At 40.9% G+C, this 23,084-nt stretch overlaps 1 protein-coding gene across 6 annotated transcripts; it reads left to right on the plus strand.

The window, feature by feature from the left end:
* The first annotated feature begins 1,864 nt into the window (after nt 1–1,864).
* On the plus strand, nt 1,865–20,052 carry FKTN (fukutin). Of its 6 annotated transcripts, none has more exons than XM_074931254.1 (10): nt 1,866–2,295; nt 3,546–3,605; nt 4,707–4,910; nt 7,433–7,710; nt 9,924–10,056; nt 11,747–11,876; nt 12,987–13,120; nt 14,012–14,139; nt 19,027–19,282; nt 19,381–20,052. In XM_074931254.1, the coding sequence occupies exons 1-9, from the start codon at nt 2,191–2,193 to the stop codon at nt 19,238–19,240; spliced, it is 1,386 nt and encodes a 461-aa protein (XP_074787355.1). In that variant the 5' UTR covers nt 1,866–2,190; the 3' UTR covers nt 19,241–19,282; nt 19,381–20,052. The 6 variants fall into 6 exon arrangements, with proteins under 6 accessions (XP_074787357.1, XP_074787355.1, XP_074787359.1 ...); XM_074931255.1 differs by adding an exon at nt 4,026–4,101 and having other exon boundaries at nt 1,868–2,295; nt 19,027–20,052; XM_074931256.1 differs by lacking the exon at nt 19,381–20,052 and having other exon boundaries at nt 1,865–2,295; nt 14,012–14,159; nt 19,016–19,203.
* The last annotated feature ends 3,032 nt before the right edge of the window (nt 20,053–23,084 follow it).

A 23,084-nucleotide genomic window follows, 5' to 3' on the forward strand; every position in this document is an offset into this window, starting at 1 on the left:
GATGTTAATTTCAGAAAGGCTAATTTAAAAGTGTCCAGGTGGTAGGTGCTTCTGAAAATACCAGATATGGATGCCAGAGGTTTATTTCTTTAGCTGAAAAAGTAGAGGCTGCTGTACAAATCCTGTTTCCTCTCCCCTTGCACTCTCCCATGTTACTGCTGTTTCATATTAAGATTCGGGAAACTAACTGGTTCCCTCAGGAAAAACATCTGATTTAAGAATATTTTAGTCTGATATGGATCACAGGTTATGAATGTGGTGCATAGTTTGATAAGACAATGGCAACAAGTTCTGATCATTGTCCCGCCCAGCTTCACTGTGCGGAGGACGGAGGAAGCAAGCAGTCGATTCAATATGAATGATAGAGCAAGCTTCAACTTTATTGAAAGAAATCACACCTTATATAAGCACTCTACAATAGTCATGCATACTACTCACAAATCTATTGGATACATGTAAAAGGCTACATTATAATATCCCAGCCCCTTGTGGCATTTCAGGTATGTCACAACATCTTCCCTCTTCTGGCCTGCCTTCTTTCCCAAGGTTGTTTTTACCATCAAGGCCATTGTGTACCTCAGTTTCTCTCTTTGTTAACATAACAGTCCTTTGTTAGCATAACTGTACCCTGGGTTTTTTCCTTTGTTTACCTCAGATGGCTGCAATCAGCTCCTGCAGAGACCCATGGCCTTGCTCTGCAAGCCCTCCAATGTCACTGGAACTCAAATGGTCTGAATGCCCTGTTAGAAGGGAAAGCCTGGATGTGGTTTTCCCTCACTGTCTTGGCACAAGGCCTAACAGGGGTGATCCTCCATTGCCTGGTGCACCCACTGCAGCTGCTGTCTTGCATCGGTCTGCAGTGCCTGTCCGTGCAGCTGCACTGCTTGGCCTCGAGCTGTAGCAGCTACTGCTTTGCTGATACCGGAATCGTGAAAGCTCATCCCAGGACAACCCATGACAGTATTGGTACCTCATGCAGTGTTAGCTGTTCTAAAGGAATAAAGGACATCATTTGATTTCTTCAAGTTGGTTGACAAAACACCAGGCCATTTTAACAGATCCAGAAGATGTAACTCTGAATGTGTTATCTATGCTGAACCCAACCCTTTTGATGCCTTTAGCTGAACAGAAACCCTTGCAACTGATGGTTTAACTACAATTGAATGAGTCCATGCTGGTAGACCAGATTTGAAAGATGAACCACCGGAAAACGCACATTTGGGATTATACACTGAGGGAAGTAGCTTTATGCACAACGGAAAAAGAAAAGCAGGATATGCCATGATAACTTTATGGGATGAAATGGAGGCTCAATCCCTGCCCCAGAATATTTCTGCACATAAAGCAGAGATAATTGTGTGAGACCAGAGCCCCTGAAACAGGAGAGAATCAGAGAATTAACATGTAGAAGGACTCTGAGTATGCCTTTGGTGTTGTGCGTGCCCACGGGGCTGTCCGGCAGCCAGTGCGGGCCTTACCCAACCATTCCTTGGCTGTCCTTCAGGTATTCTCCAGCAGTGCTTCAGCCCTCGCCCCCACGGAGAGCCCCCCGAGGAAGGAGGCCTCTCACTTCCACACTGAGTGGCAGGGGTGCCTTAAAATCTGCGGAGTATTTTGATGTCTTTGATTTGCGTGTGATGCAAGCGGTTTTATCAATACAGTAACCTGAAATCTGATGCGCCAAAGCCGTCCTGGTTTTGTCTTCCCACATGGCGGGTGTGCGTGTGTAAGGGGGTGTCGGGTCTCCCGGTGGGGCGGGGCCGAGAGACCCTCTGTGCCGGTAGGCCCGAGGCCGGGCCCCGGGGGAAGAGCGGCAGCGCCCGGGCCAGCCCCCGCCGGGGCGGGCTCGGTCCCCGCCCGCATGCGCGCACGGCGGCGGGCGGTGCGTTTCAGCGGGGAGCTGCAGCGTGGTTAAGGGGGGCGCGGCCGGTGGGGGCTGGGGTGCCTCGGCGCCGGGGCGGGTAGCGGCCCCCGAGGGCCCCCTCGCTGAGCCCCGCCGCCGGTCCGCGGCGCTCCCGTGGGCAGCAGCGGCGCTCGGGTCGGGCCTGCTGTCTGCGGCCGGCGGGCTGGCGGCGCGGCCTGCTCAGCGGCCCCTCTTCCTTCGCCGCCGCGGGGAGGACTTGGGAAACCGGAGAGGATGAGCGCCGCCGCGCTGCTTCCAGGCGGTGATTGAAAGCGCCCCGAAGACTAATGCAGAAAATCAATAAGAACGTGGTCCTGGCGCTCCTTTCTCTGACCAGCCTGGTTTTCCTCCTTTTCCAGCTGTATTATTACAAGTTCTACCTATCGCAGAAGGTAAGGGAGAGCTGTCCTGCACTCAGGATAATGTCTACTCTCGTCAGAGCCCTTTAGCAGCGTTCCTGCCACTCCCAAACTTCCCTCCTACGGCTAACAGCTCCTGTAGTGTTGACGTGAAGCGGCTGGGTAGTCCTAGCGAGTTTCTGGTGCAGGGGTACAATCAGATTTCGGTTGTCAGTCTGATATTCAAGTCATTATGTCAGCCAGAGGCATCCTGTTAATTCTAAAATAGGATGCCATTCGGTGTTATTAGCTGCACGTTTGAGCCTCCAAGACTTAATCTTCACGAGCCTTTCTACTCTTATTGTGACTGTTATGGAAAATGAAATCAAACTAAGTGCTATTTTAGGGCACTTCTAAAGGAACAAGTAAGGCAGCATTTACTGGTTGCAGGTTTTTCAAGAGTGGTGCTGGTGCTCTTAGAAGGAAAACCAGCTTTTTCTGCAGTTGTCTTAGCACTTTGTGATTCAGTGTTCATAATTTATTAGACGTTAATGATAAAATCCTGCTTTTATATTACCCGTCCAATGTTTAGCTGGGTATGATCTTCTGTAATGGAAAAGGAGGTAAATGTTACTATAAATGAGATACTCTGGGTTTTTTAATGGCTTCATAGTTTACAGTTTCAATGCAGATTTAACAAAGGAACTAACTTTTTTTATATAGAACAACTGCATAGGTATTGTTTCCTGAGTTTGTTTTCTTTGGTGAGGTCATTCTTTAATAAAATAAATGCAGATGGTTAATAAATGCCAGGTGGTACTGAAACCTTTGACTTATTTAATTCTCTAGGGTTAGAGAATTAAATAGTCTCTTATTTTTATATTAGTCTTTATTATTTTTATATTAGTCTTAGTCTCTGGAAAGACTGAGGCACAGCCCTGCTGTCTTTACCCCAGTGGTATCTGCCTAACGGTGTTTGTGTTTTGTCACCTTATTTTAACATTTACTGGCATATTGATTTAGAAACCTGAGGCCTGATTGTGTAATCCTTGCATATCTGTAAAGTCCCAAGGCTTGCATTGACCTTCTAAATGCATTAAGCTAGAGCAGTTGTTTATGATTTCACATTCAGTACTGTGGTTGAGTGACCAGAGGCATAACCACAGCAGTAATTATGATGTGCTAACTGGATAAATGTCCCTGACTGTCCTGTTAAGAGACCCTAAGCAGGAATTTAACGGAAACTTACTTATTTTCTTTCTTTTTTTTTCCTCCCTCCCCATCCCCTTGTTTGGTTTTGACAGAATGGAGCAGTTTTTTCCAAAGTCAGAGGAAGCCAGTCAGGCCAGGACAGCACTAGATGGGTATGTACAATGTCATTGGTTCATACAGTTCTTCTGCAAGTCTCAGAGGACTCACATGGCATGGAGAGTGCAGTTCTCTTTCCTGTTTACTGGGGATTTTCTAGTATTAAAGGACTAGGCGATACTTTCTTCATTGAGTTATGAAGTGTTTCAAAACATCAGTTTAAAATGGAAATGAGAAATGGTTACAGCTGTGATAGGGATAGCAGGAAAGTAGGTATTTTTCCACAGATTTGCTTCCTGTTCATCAATCTGATCTGCTAGTTTTAGCTACAGAAATAATGCTAGCCTATCCCTTACCTTTCAGCTCCATATAGCTGAGATCACTAAGAGGTGGCATCGCTTCTGCCTATAGTGCTGTTGTGTAAATGCTGTTCGTTGATCTGCATTTTGTTTTAATGTTTTTACATCGCTCTGAAGCCAAAGCCCTGTGCCAGAATTGGAGTTTGGTCTGTGGAGTGTGATTGAGCAGACTCAGCAGCTGGACAGGAGGAAGGTTAGAACTTCAGTTAGAAAATGAGGATCAGCTTGCTGTACAGGTAGCTTGGGCAGTAGGCCACTGTTTTCCCTTACCACAGCTATTCTAGAAACGTTGAGATGTAACAAACATAAAGCCTGACAGTGCTGTTCTAAGCAAATACTTTTTCCTGATTAGAATGGTACTTTAAGTTATTAAATTTAACTGTTACAGTTAAATACATCAGCTACATTTTTAATAGTGGGGTGGTTATGATTGCGGTAAAACTTCTGTATGCCATGGACCTTTAAATGTACTTGATTAAAATTCTCCACTGAGTCAAGTTAATAAATCCTCTTATCAGGCACTGGGCCTTCTTGCTACAGCTTTTAACCTCCTATGCAACATTGTCATGGTTGAGTGCCCTGGGTACACTGGTATCCTAAGACTGGATAGCGCTCACTTCCTACCTTCTTACTGAATCACACTTTGTATGTAGCAGGCAGAAAATGTATTGGGAGATAAGATTTCTTTCTGTCAGTGGGTTGGGGTTTTTTTTGTTCTGTCAGAGAGTTTTCATGTTTTAACCTTTGTACACTTAAAGATGGCTGTTTTCTAACGTAATTTTATCCTCTGTCAAACAGCACGTAGTTAGGAAGTTCCTAGGCTTAATATCCAGTCACAATATACCAGTGTATTTGATTGATCCTTTGATTCTGGGACTGGTTAATAAAGACATTGAACAGATCAGAAGTTCTCCTGATGGCCCTAGTCCAGAATGCAAGTACTTTTGTGCTCCAAGAGACTTTACTACATTTGCACTACTCGACAAAACATGGAAACATGAAGTAAGTGCCTTTTCTTCAGTTCACATTTGTGTGTTGTAGTACATTGAACTCTTCTGTGATTTTTGTGACATAATGTTTTTGTCTTTGTATTAAGGCCTCTTAATTAATTGTGTAGAAATCTTGTAAGGGTATTTGTAGAGGAAACTTTTTAGAAGTAAGAGTCATTTACAGATAACTAGAAATTTTAGCAGCTGTCTGCAATATTCATAAACACTTGTAGGAAGAGACCATGCCAAAATGAAAAAAGGAGGTGGTCTGTTAGAAATGAAGAAGGAAAACCTTAAGCCTGTAATATAGGTACAGCTGTAATAAGTCTCAAGTCTGGGAATTTGTCAAGGAGGAAATGCAGGTATTGATGTGACAAGGCTGGAAAGATTATCATAGTATGCTGGTTTATATTTCTTTTAGTACATCCTTGAACTTAACAAAATTTTATTTTGTCAGTTTTCTTTGGTGTTCTGAGATTAGTAAGTGGATGTGTTTAAAAGTAAAGGTGTAGCAAGTGATGAAGGACAAAATGGAATCCAAGATTATTTAATCAATTGTCATGTGTAAATATTTATCAATTTATACACAATAGAGATACCAGTAACAAACAGCTTTTTTTTTCTTTTTTTTTTTTCTTTATAAAGCAGGAGACATTAAAATGGACTGAGACTATTTTACTGAAGGAGTCTTACTCAAGTGAAGAGTGGTGGCATGCTAGATCTGACCCAGCAGTTGTTTTTTACCTATAGCTGTAAAGGAATTAAAGAAACAGAGAATAAGATTGTGTGGTAGCACACTTAATATAAGTCCATCTACCCATTCACTTGTGGCTCACTGATAATATCTGTAGCATACAGAGGAGAAGCTGATATGCCTGTATAGAACAGTTCAAGGGCGCCGAACTGAAAGGGTCTTCAGATGCTGATTGATTCTCTTATCAGCCAGAACTTCATTCCCTTTTTCTATGGAAATATGAAACTTTGTTACCTAGTGCAACATTCAGTGCTTGGTGAGATTTAGACAAATATTTATGTACATCATAAAAGAAGATTTTACAGTAATCATTTTTGTATTAGTGGTATTGTTGTTCAAGGACTTATGAATGCCAAGTTCAGCACAAGAATAACTTTAGAGAACAGTTTGAGGATGCAGAGAAGGGTGCTATGGCAAGGAACACTCCTAGTCTAAGCATGGCTTAAAATATTTATTTGTTGTCACAGAATCATGGAATCATCAAGGTTGTAAAAAACCTTGAAGATCATCTAATCCAACTATTCCATATGACACCATATCCCTCAGCTCTATGTCAACCTGACTTTTAAACACCTCCAGGGATGGGGACTCCATCACTACCCTAGGCAGCCCATTCCAACGCCTAACAACCCCTTCTGTAAAGAAATGCTTCCTAATATCCAGTCTAAACCTTCCCTGGTGCGACTTGAGGCCATTCCCTCTTGTCCTATCGCTTATTACTTGGTTAAAGAGACTCATCCCCAGCTCTCAGCAGCTTCCTTTCAGGGAGCTGTAGAGGGCGATGAGGTCTCCCCTCAGCCTCCTCTTCTCCAGACTAAACACCCCCAGTTCCCTCAGCCGCTCCCCGTATGACCTGTGCTCCAGACCCTGCACCAGCTTCGTTGCCCTTCTCTGGACACGCTCGAGTCATTCAGTGTCCTTTTTGTAGTGAGGGGCCCAAAACTGAACACAGGCATTGAGGGGTGGCCTCCCCAGTGCCGAGTACAGGGGTCAGATCCCTTCCCTGTCCCTGCTGGCCACGCTATTGCTGACACAAGCCAGGATGCCATTGGCCTTCTTGGCCACCTGGGCACACTGCTGGCTCCTGTTCAGCTGGCTGTCAGTCAACACCCCCAGGTCCTTCTCTGACTGGCAGCTCTCCAGCCACTCCTCCCCAAGCCTGTAGCGCTGCTGGGGGTTGTTGTGGCCCAAGGGCAGCCCCCGGCATTTGGCCTTATGGAAACTCCTCCAGTTGGCCTCAGCCCATGGCTCCAGCCTGTCCAGGTCTCTCTGCAGAGCCTCCCTACCCTCGAGCACATCAACACTCCCACCCAACCTGGTGTCATCTGCAAACTGACTGAGGGTGCACTCAATCCCCTCGTCTAGATCATCAATAAAGATGTTAAACAGGAGTGGCCCCAAAACCGAGCCCTGGGGGACACCACTTGTGACTGGCCACCAAACAGATTTAACTCCATTTACCAGAACTCTTTGGGCCTGACCATCCAATTTTTTACCCAGTGAAATGTGTGCTCATCCAAGCCATGATCAGCCAGTTTAGCCAGGAGAATGCTGTCATATTGAGTCGTTTGAGGGACAAAATTTCAGACAAGGAAATAGTGGTTGGAATTGCTTGTGGTTGCTGATCTTTAAGGTCTTAGAAGTTTTTGAGTATTTTGTGCTGAAGTCAGGTTAGGAAATGAAAATGGGCAATAATAAGCATTTAGCATTGAATTTTGGCTTCATTAATCTTTAGCTTTTCTCTCTCTCTCTTTTTGTGTCTCCTCCTCTCTCATTTTTAGGTGGGTCTTTTTAGAACTGCTGAGAAAATGGGGTTCCAGTGGCTAAAGATTATAAATAAGGACCCCCGCTTGGATGGGATGGATGACCTGTCTGGTATTGAAATTCCCTTGCACTACATATTTAAACTGGCATCTCATGCCATTCACCTGGTGGTCTTCTATGAGAGGAGTGGCAATTATCTCTGGCACGGCCCCCTGAGACTCAAGCAATATATGGACAGAAAGTTTGTGCCTTTCCGGAAACTCCACTTTGGTCGCTACCCTGGAGCATATGAAAAGTGAGTTCAAAACAGAGGAGATAAAAAGCCATAATGGCACTTGCAAAATATCTTTTTTTTTCTCCTGTATATAAAATCGTTCTTTCCTAAATTCAGGTTGCAAACTTCAGCTCATGTGTGGTTCAGCCGTCAAAGTGCAGGTTAATTAAGGTATGAAGATGTATCCAATTCCACTTGAAAACAAGAGCTTCCCGCAATTCATAAATGAAGAACTACATTTTAGAGGAAGTTGCTGTGTAGCCAGGTTGAAGCACATAGAAAGATGAGAGAAGTCAAAGAAGTTATGACTGAGGTTGAATACCGGAGGATCTTCTGATAGTCAGTGGTTTACCATTAATATATGTAAAAGTTTGAAATCTGTTGGTAGCCATCTGTGCTATTAACACAGGGGTAAATTAAAAGTGGCAAGAAATTTAGTACTGCCCGATACATGTTTTTTCTGTATCAACATGTATCCAAAAGTTGAATACAGATATGGAACATTAAATGAAAAGGGGAAGCAACAGAAATCCATTCAGTAAGAGTACAAATAATCAATGTTAAAGAGCATGAGTAAAGAGAGGTGACATTTGTACCACAAAGACGTATCAACTACTCCATCTAACCCATGCTCTTGAGTGCTGAGACAACTCCTCTCTTGCATAAATGTTTGAGTTGGTGGTGGTTTTTTGTCCATAGTCTTATGCTTAAACTTTGCATTGTATTGGTAAAGTTACTGTAAATGTCCATCTTTTCCTACAATTCTTTCAATAGCAGTATTTCAGGAAATAACGTATCGTGGCAGATCTCGTTGCTATTTTCAAAGCCAAGCACACACCACTAGGCTTTGAGAACAGTGTTCCTGTAAGGTATGTGTATATACCATAAATCAGGGAAAACCAGCCAAACGTTTGCCAGGTCAAAATAAATCCGTTAATTTTTTCCTTAAAATTGACACCATTCTGTCTTCCTCTTAAAACATGAAGTCTGTACCAGTTATATACCTAAACATTGGAAGCCAACTGTGTAAACTGTTAAATATCACATTTCATTCATTGTGAAGGCTGAACAGTTTAGGATTTCTAAATACAAATAACCTTAAGGTACAGGGTAAACTTTGGTTCTGAAGTGCATTCCATACTTTGACAACTAAATAAATAGTCTGAATTTTCAAATGCACTGAACAACAGCCCTGAATTCAGTGCAAGTTGTGAGTCAGTAAAGGAATCGGTGATCTGGCAAACTAACTGTGGGCTTACAGGCATAGAGCTTCTTTTAAAAAAAAAAGTTCTGAAGTGTGTGGGGCATTTGTTGAAGCTCTTGTTACTCTTTTATAATCAGTTGTGTGGGTATTTGGACAGGGGAATCACTGCTAGTAGTATGCATTAATATTTTAACCTGAGCTAGAGGAAAAGGTGGCTTATGGACCAGCCCTTAAAATCCCTTTGTAAAGGAATTAAATGGAGTAATGCAGGGGTTCTCAACCTTTCCTTCACCATGAACCCCCTTTAAATACCTCTTGTGACCATGGCCCACCAAGACTTAATTCAAGATTTAAAGCACCAGACTGCATCAAATATTTATTTCAGTTTTCTCATGAAGGGTCTTAAAATTTGGACAGAAGGGGAAGTAAGTTAATCTGTTAATGCACATGCTTGTATTATAATATCTTTATTGCAATGATTCCATATGAATTTAAAATAATAGCATCAACGGCATTCTTGCTCAAATGGCCCATTTATGGTATTTTAATGTGCTAATTCCGAATTTGATGCCAACTTTTACGTTAAAATTTGATTAAAAGTATTTACAGTTCTTCTCACCTGCCCCCTTGTTTGTCAGTGTTCAGTCACCATGCATTTTTGTTTATGGGTCCAGGGCCACCACTTGGAGGAACAGACTTCAGCCCCATTGTGGCCCTAAAAAGTGCCACTGGGTTAAGAAAATGTCTGTAAGAGAAAAATTGCTTAAAGTGCATCCCACCAACCATACTGGCACTGAATATACTAGTGTGTCAGGGCAGGTGGGGCAGGGCTTGAGTACGAGAGGAGCATTGAGGAAAAGGAGGCGTAGTGCTTACCACAGGCCAGATCAAATGTTTCTGGGCTGGATGTTCCCCACCGCCACTTAAAGGCCTTCACTGATCCCCTGTGATGACATCATGGCCCCTCAGGGGTCCGCAGCCCACGGGTTGAGAACCACTGGGGTAACGTATCAACTTCCTTTCCCTGCAGGCCAGAACTTGTGCTTGTTTCCATTGATGACTTAAAAGTTCAAATTCCAAAAAATCCATCCAGTTTTCTAGAGGAGATGTCACACTCTAGATTTCTCGAATGTAGGTACAGAGAAGCCCGGGCGTTCTTTCAGGTTAGTGGTGATCAGGTAATGTCTCTGAGAAGTAGTGTGTGTTTTCACTGATTGACTCAAAACTACAAACAGTTCACTTTTTTTACCTAGATGGGACTGTTTGCATACATAAAGTTAAATACAGCCTGTGAGACTCAATCCACAGAATTTAGTAAGTGGTGATAAAATGAAAAGTTTAACAGAAATTCATGGTCTTTTTATTTGCGAGCACATTTTTTTTTCCATTTTACAAAACTTTGAAAAGAAATGGTAATCAACATGTTTATAGTTCTCATGCATTGTTCCTGTTAAATAGATTTCATAACATCTTTCAAACACAAACATCTTGTGTATCTTTGTGGTTGAAAATTTTCCATGTGGAAATTATTAAAATTCTGAGTAATATTTAATTTTCTAAATTCTTTTGAACTGTATGTTGCAGTTCCATGTTCCTAATTCAGTTTATTTCAAGTGGTATATTCATTCCAAAATGACTTATTTAATTGGATTTTGATCATGTAAGCTAATGTTTTCATGACTATTTAGAGCATTCTTTTTAGAATATTGCTACCTGATTTAGCAGGCAGTAGAAAACTTCCTGCTGCAGTATGGGGAGCATTTTGTCCTAACTTGAAAAGGACTGAGATTAAAGAGTCAAGAGTTGGTCAAGAGTTACCACAGTTAGGACTGTGGAGTCAGAATCACTGAATTTGAGCCATCTCTGATTTCTTGGAAGGGGAAAAAAAGAGGATACTAGAGGTTTGAACCATTCTTCACATGTTTGAGGTCTTGGGGAAGGGACTTCTCGGGCGAGGGAAGGCCATCCTTATTCTGTCTAGTAGGCCATAGCTCCCCATACATTTAGCAGGAGGGTTACTATACCCAAGGCTACCTGTGTGTTTTCACTTCACCTGTAAAGGACAGAAATTGTAAGCATGCTCCAGTACAGCTCCAAAACCTCCAGGCAGTAGTTGCCACAGGCAGACACTATGTGCTTCAGAAGGTATATTGAACTTTGAAATTAAAATTTTTGAAATTAAATAATTTGAAATTAATAGTTGGCATCTGTTTTGAAAAGTATTTGTTTCAACTGTTCGTTGACCAGGAACTCTTCATGAAGTCAGTTGTGAAGCTGACTGGTGGTGCATTGTTCCTGTGTTTGATTTGGTAACGTTTGCCCAGACTGACCTATTGTTTTCGGTTTTGCATTAACAGAAGATCTTGCCACACTTTGTAGCTAGAAGGTGGGCATGATTTTCTGTTCACATTGTTTTCTACTCTGTGGCAGAAGTTGCCAACATCCAGTTGTAACACTTGGTGGCGCCAAGTAAACTAATGTTCGGGAAGTAACTTTTTTGGCCTTATTTTCCCGGTGGACTCTGGGTATTGACCAGTGTGCAGAACTAGGGTTCATCTGTGTTGTTGCCAGGTGCTGAGAATTAGTGTCTAACACGGTTATTCTCACTCTCCTTTACTGTGACTTTACATTCTGCTAGTTTGGAAAAAAATGAAGATTGATGTTTCAGAGTTTAAATTTTGACTTGTCATTCTAGTGCATGTTCTCAAGCTGGGCTGTATATGCAAAAACTGATACTTCCTGGAGATCAATTAATTAAATTTATTAAGGTCATTTTTTTCTTAAAACACTGAAAAATGCAGCGACAAGTTTGCTCCCTGACAATAGCTTGCTTACTCTTCCTTTGCTTTCCAGCTGTATCCTGATGATGCCTCTCTTGATGCAGTGGAGTTCAGAAAAAAAGCAAAATCATTGCTCCATCTGGCTGCCCTGACATTGAATAACTTAGGAGTAAAGTTCTGGCTGAGCAGTGGAACATGTCTTGGTAAAATATTTGTGTTATGTTGCATTTTTAAACTCATCTGTAATTTTAAACATTTTATTCTCTATTGCTCGTGATGTCAGCTGATAAATATACCAGGTTGGAAGGTAATATGTGGCGTTGGTTGTATTGAAATAGGCCTTTTTGCTTGTGACAAAATGCTTTTTCTTTAGAAACCTGACCTTGAAGATGCTGAGCAAATTTCCAGTGAAGTATTTAATGTTATTAGCAATTACCTGTGTTGTGTTCATCACTCCTTAGAAAGTAATCAGCAGTTCCCTAAATTGCATGACTTGGAATTTACTGAAACGCTAGTTGGGAAACAGTGATGAGCCCATATTTCTGCTGTCCATATAGATTCTCACCTGATTTTTTGTCCTGTGCAATTTGGTCCTTATCACTGACTTTTAAAATAGGATTTACATTTATTTACTTTAAACCACATCCTTTTAATAAAATGTCAGCCTATTAGAGTAGGTACTGCAAGTTTTCAGTTCTGAAGATGGAAGTAGTATCTTGTCACTGGTGAAGATTATTTTATTATTTAAATAGGTGGTGAAAACTCATGTGTGCACATGTGACTTCTGTTTGTTTAGACCTAGGAAACACAACTTTCTGAATGGACAGTTACTAAAAGCTGCTTATGAAGCAGAAAAAAATGATGTCCTGCTTCTTGTCTTACTGTTTTGCAGTGGTGATTGAAAGATGCTTAATGTATTGGATACTATTTAAAATAATTATTTCAAATAAAAAGCACAGCTGTAGCTATGTAACTGTTCATTTCTGATTAGATTTGGGCCCAGATAAGAATATTTTTCTTTAAAGCCATTTAGATTAGAAAACTGAAGATATTTTATCTTTGAAAGAGTTAGTGTTTTCTCTCTCTTGCTTGGCTTTGGAGAAAAGAGCTGGCTATAAGTGAAGAAAAAAAAAATTACTGCAATGTCGTTCATTTCATACTAGTGAAAGGCAGAAGTCTTGTTTATGGCCTTATTCAAAGATTTCTGCCTGGTGACCTGATGGCAGTGCATTTTTATGTTGCTTTTGTTATACTGAAACATTTCTCATGTTCCTGAATTAACTGGTTTTATTCCTTTTTGTTTTTTCCTTCAGGCTGGTATAGACAGTGCAGTGTCATTCCTCACAGCAAAGATGTGGATTTGGGAATCTTTATAAGGGACTACAAAGCAGATATCATTCCAGCCTTTCAGAAAGCAGGGTTACCACTGAAGCACAAATTTGGCAAGGTACCTAGATAATGAACAGTTTGCTTCATGAGTCTTTCTGTGGGTTCATAAATTTGAGTACAGCTGCAGATCATTTACATATAAGTGGGTATGTGAAGTCTCCTTGGCAGACATTTACTCAGTAGGGTTTTACCTAAACATATAATCTTGTTTATTTTTACTTGTTCTCTTGGACAGTGTGTGAGAAAATACCCTTCCAAATAGCTTCAGCCCTGTTGGGAGTCTTGAATTCCACCTCAGAAGTTTTTAATAAGTTTTAAAGGGGCCTAATCTGTGTCAGTGGTGCTATGGAAATTTAAGCATCAAGGCAGAATTTAGTCTGAAACTGGATGAGACACATCATATGGGAGGACTGGTGATAGCTCTGAGATTATCTGTAGCCCGTATGTAAAACTAGTAGAACAGGAAGAATGGCTTGAGATGGTCACTGAGCTTGTTCATTTTTAGCTTTTTCAGAGTGCACACCGCAGAATGGTAGAGAAAAAAAACAAAGATTACAGGAATACAAAGGTTCAGCCACAGTTCAAGTATATATCATGACTGGTGCTAGTGAGTGTTTTATCATAGAAAAAGTATGTTAAATGAAGATGCCTACTAATCGTGTTTATTCACTGAGATTATCTTACTCATGACAGAGGACTAGGAGATGGTGCTGAAGCTTTTGTGACTAAAGGAAGGAAAGAGAAGGTAGTCCCACTGAGGTGCAGAAAATCTCCAGTGTTATCAAGGCATTTAAAAAAAAAAAAGAAATTGCACAGTTAGTATTTTCTTCAGCTAGAATAGGAGTCACTCTGCATACCTGACCAAAATAAATTTGTTTTCCAAAACTTGATGACATAAGTAGCCTTGTATTTTTATGAGTATATACAGTATGTATTTTTTGCCTTGCAGGTAGAAGACAGCTTGGAACTCTCTTTCCAGGGGGATGATGATGTGAAACTTGATATTTTTTTCTTTTATGAAGAGGGTAACCACATATGGAATGGAGGAACTCAGGCCAAGTCGGGGAAGAAATTTAAGTATGAACTGGATTTGTACCTCTAATAGGAAAAAAATCTAACAAGTTAGTGTTTAGTGTGGTCATTTTTTGTGTTGTTGCCTGGCAGAGTTTGTGCTCTTTGTGGGAAAGGCAGTTATCAGAGGAGAATCGGTGGATATTTTGCACTTTGAGACCAGAGAAGTAGAAACAGAACAGTACTGTGCCTTACTAGAGAGGTGCTGGGCTTGTTAAATGTCACTTCTCTCATGAAATCAAAAGCAATGCTGGCATATAATGTATCGAGCGGATCTCATCTGGACTGTGACAAGCTCTGAGTTAAATAAAAAGCTAAGATGAGAAGGAAGTCTTTAAAACTGTGTTTGTTGCACAACAGGCAGAATGAGGGCACTCGTCTGAGAGCAAAGGCTGCAGCTCTGGCTGGGGGTCTGCACCATCTACCCCAGCCTCCACCCAGACGGAGCTGCTGAAGGGAGAGGCTGCATCGCAGGCCTCAGACTGCAGCAGTGCCTAGACCTCCTGGGACAGGGACAGGCAGCAGGCTTGCCCACAGAAGGTGCACCCAGGTGGAGGGCCTCACAGCAGGTGGCTGAGCTGTAGGAGGCAGTGAGAAGGCTGTAGCATCAGGGAGGGTGAGGAGGAGTTAGATAGCTAGTTCCAAGTGCAGTCTGTTGGACCCACAGCCCGTGGCCAAACAGCCAAAAACTCCCCCACAGACACACAGGAGGGAGGGGGCCAATAACAGAATGGAAGCTGCGATGGCAAGGACCTGCAGGAGGAAGATACTTCTCCCAGAGCATAAGGTGCCCCTGCAGAACCATTTCGCTGCTCTGCAGTCTGAAGAGGAAAGACCTGTCACATCAGGAGAGGCACTGGAGCTGAGTAAAGCAGCCTGGTCTGCTCCCTGTATAACCACCAGCACAGCTAAGGAAAGGCAACTGGGTGGTAGTAGTAGGTGACTCTTTTGAGAGGTATGGAGGCACCCATCTGCCAACCTGATGCACTGTCTAGAGAAGTGTGTTGCTTACTGGGGGCTCATACCAGGGATGTCACCAGGAGACTTCTGAGCCTTGTACAGTCCACTGACTATTATCTACTGCTGTCGTTTCATGTGGGTGCCAATGATAGAGCCAGGAGCACCCTGAGGAGTATCAAGCAGGGTTACAGAGCCCTGGGAGCAACAGTAAGGGACTCTGGAGTGCTGAGAGTTTTTTCATCAGTCTTCCCAGTCGAAGGAAAGCAGTTTGAAAGGGCCAATAGCATCTGGCAAATCAACAATTTATTACAGGACTGGTACCACAGCCAGGGGTTTGGCTACTTAGACCATGGACTCCCTTTGAGAAACCTGGTCTACTGAGGGCTGATGAGATCCTTCTGTCAGAGAAGGTGATAGGTCATAGGCCTGCCAAGCTGGGGAAGAGGGCTTTAAACTGAAGTTACTGGGGGAGAGGAACCTCAACCCATCCCCCTCCTACAAGCTTGATGCTCAGAGCCAAGAGGGGGATCACAGGTCAACAGGAGAGCACCTGAAGAGCAGCACAAAGGAACTGTGGCCAGTAAGTCAGCTTCAGTGGGGGCCCAAATTAAATGCAGATGCCTGTTGCATGGGGAATAAACAAGACAAGTTAGAAACGTGCACATGTCTGCAGGTCTTTGATCTTACTGGCATCATGGAGATGTGGTGGGATGACTCCTATGACTGGAGTCTTGGAATGGTGGTAATGTCTGAGTCCTTGTCTTAGTTATCTTTGTTCTGAAATGCTAAGCAAAGATTGGGGAAGATACTTTGATGACCAGAGTCAAAAGGCACCTTAAGAAATAGACTAAAGGAAGAGCTCTTGGAATATTCCCACAGAAAATGTGCTGCGTTGCAGAGTATTTTTCTTATAGCACAGCAACAATGTCACAGTTTCCTGAAGCAGGCTTAATGTCTGTTTTTTCCATTTTGGAGGATTGTGTGTGATGCGTTATGAGGAGGAAGCTGACCAGTAAATTCCTTTCCTTTTCTTTTCTTTGTGCTTCTTTTGTATCTAAATTGCAATAACTGTTTTCATGCCAGTGGAGTTGATGTGGTCTTTCAGAATTCCATTGTAGCATCAGACCTTGGGTACTTGAGAGCTAGGTTTTTTCCACCTTTGATATGACTGGTCCAGTGCATGAGAACAGAAGGTAGATGTGAACCTGTGCTGTGGTCCAGCCACTGTATCCTAGAATATTACAGCTCTTTTGGAACTCCAGCTTCCATAAAACATTTTTTCCTTTTCTTGTAGCCTAGTACTTAGTTTGATGGTATTTTTTTTCAAAGTTTACATGAAACATGGCTTTCTAGTTCAATAAGAACTTAATTTGCTTAGACATGGTAGTGTAAGGAGACCTTTCATTCTGAACTAGTGTTTCTTAGGCAGAGTTTACTGTACTTAATCCATACAGAAAAGGAGCAAGAAAACTGCTTGTTTACCATTATAAAGGCTCTGAGCCCTTGATAGAACATGGCTGTTCAGAATGCTTAGCTGAATAATTCCAGATAAGCATTATTCAAAATATGTTTTCAGAAAGAGAAAAAAGATCACATCTTTTCAGCTGTGAGATGTGATGATTTAGCATGCTTGATCTGATTGCCTGCAACACCAGAATGACCCTCAATTTTGCTTAGTCTTCAGCCCTTATAAATTTTGGGGGAAGGGAAAGTGAGGAGGTCAGTCAAAAGATTGTTAGATCATGCCGAATCCTAAATCCACTTCACATTTTTAAAGGAATCTCACCAGCTGTTTATGTAGTATAAGAGGAGATATTGTTTGCTAATAGATTGTCACAAATAAGGTGGAGAGTTCTATTCCAAGATACTCTGTTTTTAAAAATGAAGGTTAAAAGATATTTTCTTCAGAAAGCTAAATATTTGCACAGGCATATTTTCTATACATCTTGGTAAATAAAAGTATGAAGAATGGAAGTATTTCTCATCTCGTCTCTAAAATATTTCTGATTAGTCATTTTTAGTCTCTTGTTTCCTTGGAGAGCTGGTTTCTAAACCTTACAAGTCTGGTTTTATGTTTTACATTTTCATGTACACAATCACTTCCTCAACATTGCGGACACAAGCAAGCATGTACATCCTCCTTATCTTATCTTGGAGTTAAAGCAATTGAGTCCTATTTGTTTACAAAGTTAATTCTGGACTGTTGCATTCTTTAGCTGATAAGTATTTACAAAAGCTGAATCTGGGAATCAAATCTGTACTGTATGCTTTAATTCTTAAAATGAGCTAATTCTGTAGGTCTTAACATAGAGGACTTTGCGTAAGTGAAAAATCTTCTCAGTACTTTTATGTCTGAAGATTGATGGGACTGAAATTGAAAGAAAAAATTATGAGCAGTCTGTATGCACATGAGTATGTAGCCTTATCCTAGCCACTTGAAATGAGCTAACAATGAGGAAGGATTCCAGTAGTGTGAAGCATCACTGAAAGCTACATTTTTTCATCAATGAATGTCAACATTTGATTTTAATAATAGTTAAATAATTATTTTGGTAAAATTTCCAATTGGCGTTTCAATTTGCAGATTAGTTTATTTAAATTACCCATTTGTTCCCCTTAGAATTATTCAGAGTTCACACTGGAATATATATTATTTCAGTGGTTTGCTGTTAGCTTTTGCATATGCACGCCCACTGCAATTCTGAGGTGAATGATTTCCTGGGTTAGTAACAGCTAAACAGCTGTTTCATGATTATAGATCTGCTAATAAAGCTTGTTTACCTTGTTTTCTCTTTGGTAGCTGGTGGTTTTTTGCTTTCTGATTTAGAGTTAATGAGTAGTCTCTGGATATACATCCAAAAGTCCTTGGTCACTTTTTTCTCTCCCTCCATTTAAGGCATAAAAAAGCAAGGTTGTTTTATTTTCTGACAGTTTGCTCAGCACTTAGAAATGAAATTAACTGTATGCTTAGAGGAACACTTGGGGTTTTTAATTCATGCAAATGGATGAATCTTTTAACATTCTTTCTCAAAAGATCTAAGTGCTTATCGTTTCATTTTAATGTGTGAAAAGGAATTATAAGATTACTGTCTTCTGTGGAAGACTTCGCAGTGTCCGAAGTGTGTGTGGCCCTCTGCAGGAATAGTGCATAGGCTTTGATATTTCCTTGTTTAACACATCGACTTGGCACTGTGTTCCTATGGGATGTCATTCTGATCAAACTGAAATTCACCTGTGAACTTCCACTGGTGTAAACATATTTATAGGTGCAGCTTATGTTGGCCCTTCTACAGAAAACAACAGGTGCAGAACAAGGTCAGTTTGGTAGAATAAATTATTTTTAAAATTTGAATAGGCCAAGAAGATTCAGAAAGTACAGGGTGGCAGCTGTATCTTAATTCTTCACATCTGCTCCAAGTCTGGCACGATGTTTAAAATGGATAACTGAGGGAGAATTGCATGCTTTGTTTGATAAGATTGAAGAAAGGTAAACATTGTTTTTAAAAAAGGCCTGACTCATAATAAAGTATTCAATGCTACTTTGATCAAAATCTCCCCTACCAAATAACATGTATCATCCTCTTGACACCATTCTAAATGAGGTAACTGTTAAATTCAGTTTGTAAGTAGGAAAGTAGAGACAGGGACTAAGTGATTTCCTATAGGTAGCAGAGTGATACAGGAATAAGCAGCAAAATTATTAGAATTACGCCTTCATAAGAATGTGTGATAAATATTGACTGGTTACTGCTAATAACAACACCCTTGTCAAGTATGTAAATAATATTTCATAGATAGGAAGTTATTAGAAAAAAAATTACTGTAAATATAACATGGCCACTTGCTACCGTTGCTTACTTTCTCCAAGAATTTATTATTTAGAGGTGTATTTCAGTCTTCTGCCAGTGACTGTGTTCTTTTGTTATGACACAGGTATCTATTTCCAAAGTTTACTCTCTGTTGGACTGAGTTTGTAGAACTCAAAGTACACGTGCCCTGTGAATCACTTCAGTATGTTGAAGCCAACTATGGTCCAGGCTGGAAGGTTCCTGTGAAGATCTGGGACTGGAAGAGCTCACCATCCAATGTGCAATACAATGGTGTCTGGCCTGTTGATGAATGGGATGATGTTATTCAAATCTACTGACCACCTGACTACTAATAGAGTGTGCCTGCTATCCTTAAAACTGTCAGTTTGTGATTTCCTATTTTCCAAAGGCATCAAGATCTGTACCTTTTGTTAACTTCTGTTTAGTAAGGAGACGTTTATTTTTTTTTGCTTAACAGGTATTTTGTCATGCATTTTCCACGGAGTTAAAGGAAAAGATTAAAGGCAGTTGAAGAGAAAGGAAGCTGAAAGAAAAGCTGCACAAAGGGAAGAGAGAAGAAATGTTGCAGTAAACTTATGGGCAGTTGACTATTTAAATGCAAACAGGGGCCAGGTAGCTTAGGCTTTCCTGGGATCATCAAAACTTTAGGACTGTTCACTTCTCAGGCTTAACAGAGGTATCGGATGGAAGAATCCCAGAGAAGTTCCTCTTTTTTCAGGAGATCCTGTGAATAACTTTTAAACACCAGTTATGAGTACCTCAAAGGTGCCTGATTTGAGACTGATATATCCCTACAAGATGCAACAGGTTGCTCCTGGGAGTGGAATGTTTCTATTACACAGAACGCATGCAACCCACATGTAGCTTCTATTACACAGCACACATGCTATACATGTAGGAGGTATTGGATAGCGGTGTAATGTGGAATGAATGGAAGGAGAAACTATCTACATCGTACATCTCCCAATAACAGTTGGGGGTTTTTGTGAACCAACCACTGCAGGCAGTTACGACAGGGAATGTTACTTGGGTTTTTTTGTTTTCCTTCCTTTTCCTTTTAAAGAACATGAAGGTGTATGCCACAGGGATGTCTTTCCCATGAAAAAATAAATATTCTGGTTTTGATGTCTCAATGTGTTCTCCATGTAAAAGTTTTGACTAGATCTTAGAAAAATAGAACTATCCCTGCTTTCTTATAAGTGAATAGAAAAGGGGGTATTGGTAGTTTTCTGTTTAACATGGGCTCACAGAACAGAGATCTCAGAATCATAGATCTTTTCTCTAAGTGTAAGCAGAAGTGTGTACAAATACTAACATTCCATCAGATTCGCAGTAGCATGATTGTAAGTGAAGTGTTAGTGTAACATTAGGCTTTGGCTGGGGAGACAGTGGAAGACTCGCAACTCTCCTCCTGCTTTTGTTGGTGCTTTTGATCAATGAAGTAAGCTTTCTTCTTCAGTATTTTGGAGAGGGATAATAGCTTTCGTATAAGCATGTGTGTCCGAATTTGATCCAGTGTTGCTGTGCAAGGAAGACAAGGGCACTAGAGCTGCTAGTGAATTATGACTGTAATACATGTTACAGACAGGAGTCCTTGTGAACCAGTGTCAAGTTACTGAATGAAGCTCATGTTTTACTTGCAACAAACCTGTATCCATTCTTTCCTTGCTAATGCAGAAAGGCTATCTACAGGTCGCAGCTTTTCCACCTTTCACTGGGTAGAGGTAAATTAACTCTGTGGTTTGCATTCTGTTGATTGGTGGTTTTCAGCTGTGTATTCAAGTGTGTACAGTTCTGGAGAGATGAAGTAGCTACTGCTTTGTGGTGGTTTTACTACTGCATTATTTCAGGTGCACTCTGGGGCTTCTCTGCTGTTTTCATCCTGGGATGCACTGTATGCTTTTTCCTGCCAGTCCTCTTAGTTCCAGTGGTGTCTTGCCACTGAAGTAAATTACTCAGCTTCTGGCAACAACTTGTCACACTGGCTCTTCAGTTGGTATGGTAACTTTGTTAGCTTTGCCTAATTAAGGAGAGATGTAAAATCCTGCTAATGCCATTACATTACATCATAAACATTACATCATAAGGGAGAATTTCTCAGGTAGAATTATTTGTATTTTTTCCTTCTAGCTGACTGGTTTTCAAATGTGAGAGGTGTTTAAGAGTGAAAGAAAAGACTCTCAGAATATCACCCTGTCAAATTTTTGACTTTGTAGATGCAAAGACTAATGAATGGGAGGATGTCTTTAGTTGATTATACCTTTAAGTTATTCTTCAGGTGAAAATATTTTCTCTTCAGAAGATACAAGTGTATATTTAACACTGATTAAAAGAAGAAGAGTAATTTGCAACTCAGGATGTTGTTTCATCCTTTGTTTTGTCATCTTGGGCAGTATTTAACACACTTCATTGTAGTTACCATAACACATAGAGAAAAATTTTGAACTGTTTCTTACACTGCTTATTGACTGTCTCGCTTGAGCTTTTATTTTTTAGTAAAGATACTTGGACACAACAAAGATACTTGGAATGGAGCGCTGCCGATGTGTAGAAAAAAGGATCCTTCAATTGAACAAACACATCACAATTCGACATGTCTCCTGTCATGCTTTGTGCAGTGCCCTGACTGCAGATTTCCTGCTTGTAGGATTGTGTCCCAAGGAGCAGTGTAAACATTGTAGAACTAGTGCTCCTCAAAGGTACACGGCAAGACTGAAGCCTTACTGTTCCCCACAGAAACACACAGATGTAGGCATTTGTTTCCTGTTAGGTTGTCCTGAATTGCTTCATCTGAAATGGATTCTTAATTCTGAGTTACCTCCCTAACTTACTAACTACTTTCACTTTGAAAGTGCTCTGGAGAGGAAAACAATTTCTACAGTCTCTTAATGACACACATTTAAGGTCTTAAGCAACAATATGCAAAGTAACTTGACTCTCATGTAGCAAACAAAACATGTTACATGTGTGTAACCATTAAAGATAGCAGAGCCTACTCAAGGAATGCCCATGAGCTGAGAAGAAGGTAGCAAGATGTTCAGAGCTCCGTTTTCAAAAGCTGTAAAATATGGTTACAAAAAGGAATGTATGTGCTACCTTTCAATGATTGTTAGGAAATAGAAGTGAATGGGAAGAATGTCTGAGTGGAATACTGGAGTATTTTACATGTGGAAATGTGTGAAGCCTTTGACTTTGAGGGTCTCTGAGAACACATCAGACAAATGTCAGCCAAGACTGTAGTTAAGCGTTAACTGTAGTTAATCCTGTCGTCCGGTTGGAAGCTGTTCCTATTTTCCAGTATTCTGTAGAAGTTTTCAATAACTTTCTGCTTTTACAAAATGCAAAATGGAATAATCATTTGTATATGAGCTTAAGAAAGGTTTTATTTCTAGAATCAGACACTAGAGCTCATACTGGGAGTGATGGTGAATCACTTCCACTGTGGAAATGATAAGAAACCACAGCGTCTTGAGTGCTTGAAAAATGTGATGGTTCACAAGAGTGCAACGCAGCTCTTCCGAAGGATCTGTCTGAGCCAGACTCAGACTGTAGAACAATCTTGTAAGTCCTGCATAGAACGGGCGATGCTTGACTGCACAGAGCAGTGAGCATCTGAGGGAGATGCCAGTGTTTTTGATCTGTCCGGAAGGAATCTTCTGATAGAAGGAGGGCCTGTCTGTGTTCCACCCCACTCTCTTTTAAAGTCAGAAATAGGAGTGTAATGATACAGATAGGAGAGAGTCATGAAAATATGGTTGACACTTTCTCTGCTATCCAGATGAAGAAGTAGCTGTTTTTGTTATGCCCTTTCCCTTGAAACAGAGTCTGGGAGCTGCTGGTTTCTGGTGTTAAACAATTTGCATCCTTTGCTCCTTTAGAATTCTCTCCCCTCATCATAAGCCTTAAAGTGTGTCAACTCAAGAGAAAAACCATCTCTGCTTTCAACTGTCAGTTGGAATTATTTGCTTTGCACATATGAATGTTAAAAAAGTAACATCTGTGTAGTAATGTGTAGCAATACAGATACTTCATTCCAAGGACTGGCTTGTCATAGTGCAGTAACTTTCAGGAACTCTGTCCATTATTATTTATTGGAGACGTTCTCTGAGTTCACATAAGTAGTTCATGAAATTCAGGGACAGCGACTTCTCTTTTTCTTCA

Source organism: Athene noctua, chromosome Z (assembly GCF_965140245.1).
Source record: "Athene noctua chromosome Z, bAthNoc1.hap1.1, whole genome shotgun sequence".
Taxonomy (NCBI): domain Eukaryota; kingdom Metazoa; phylum Chordata; class Aves; order Strigiformes; family Strigidae; genus Athene; species Athene noctua.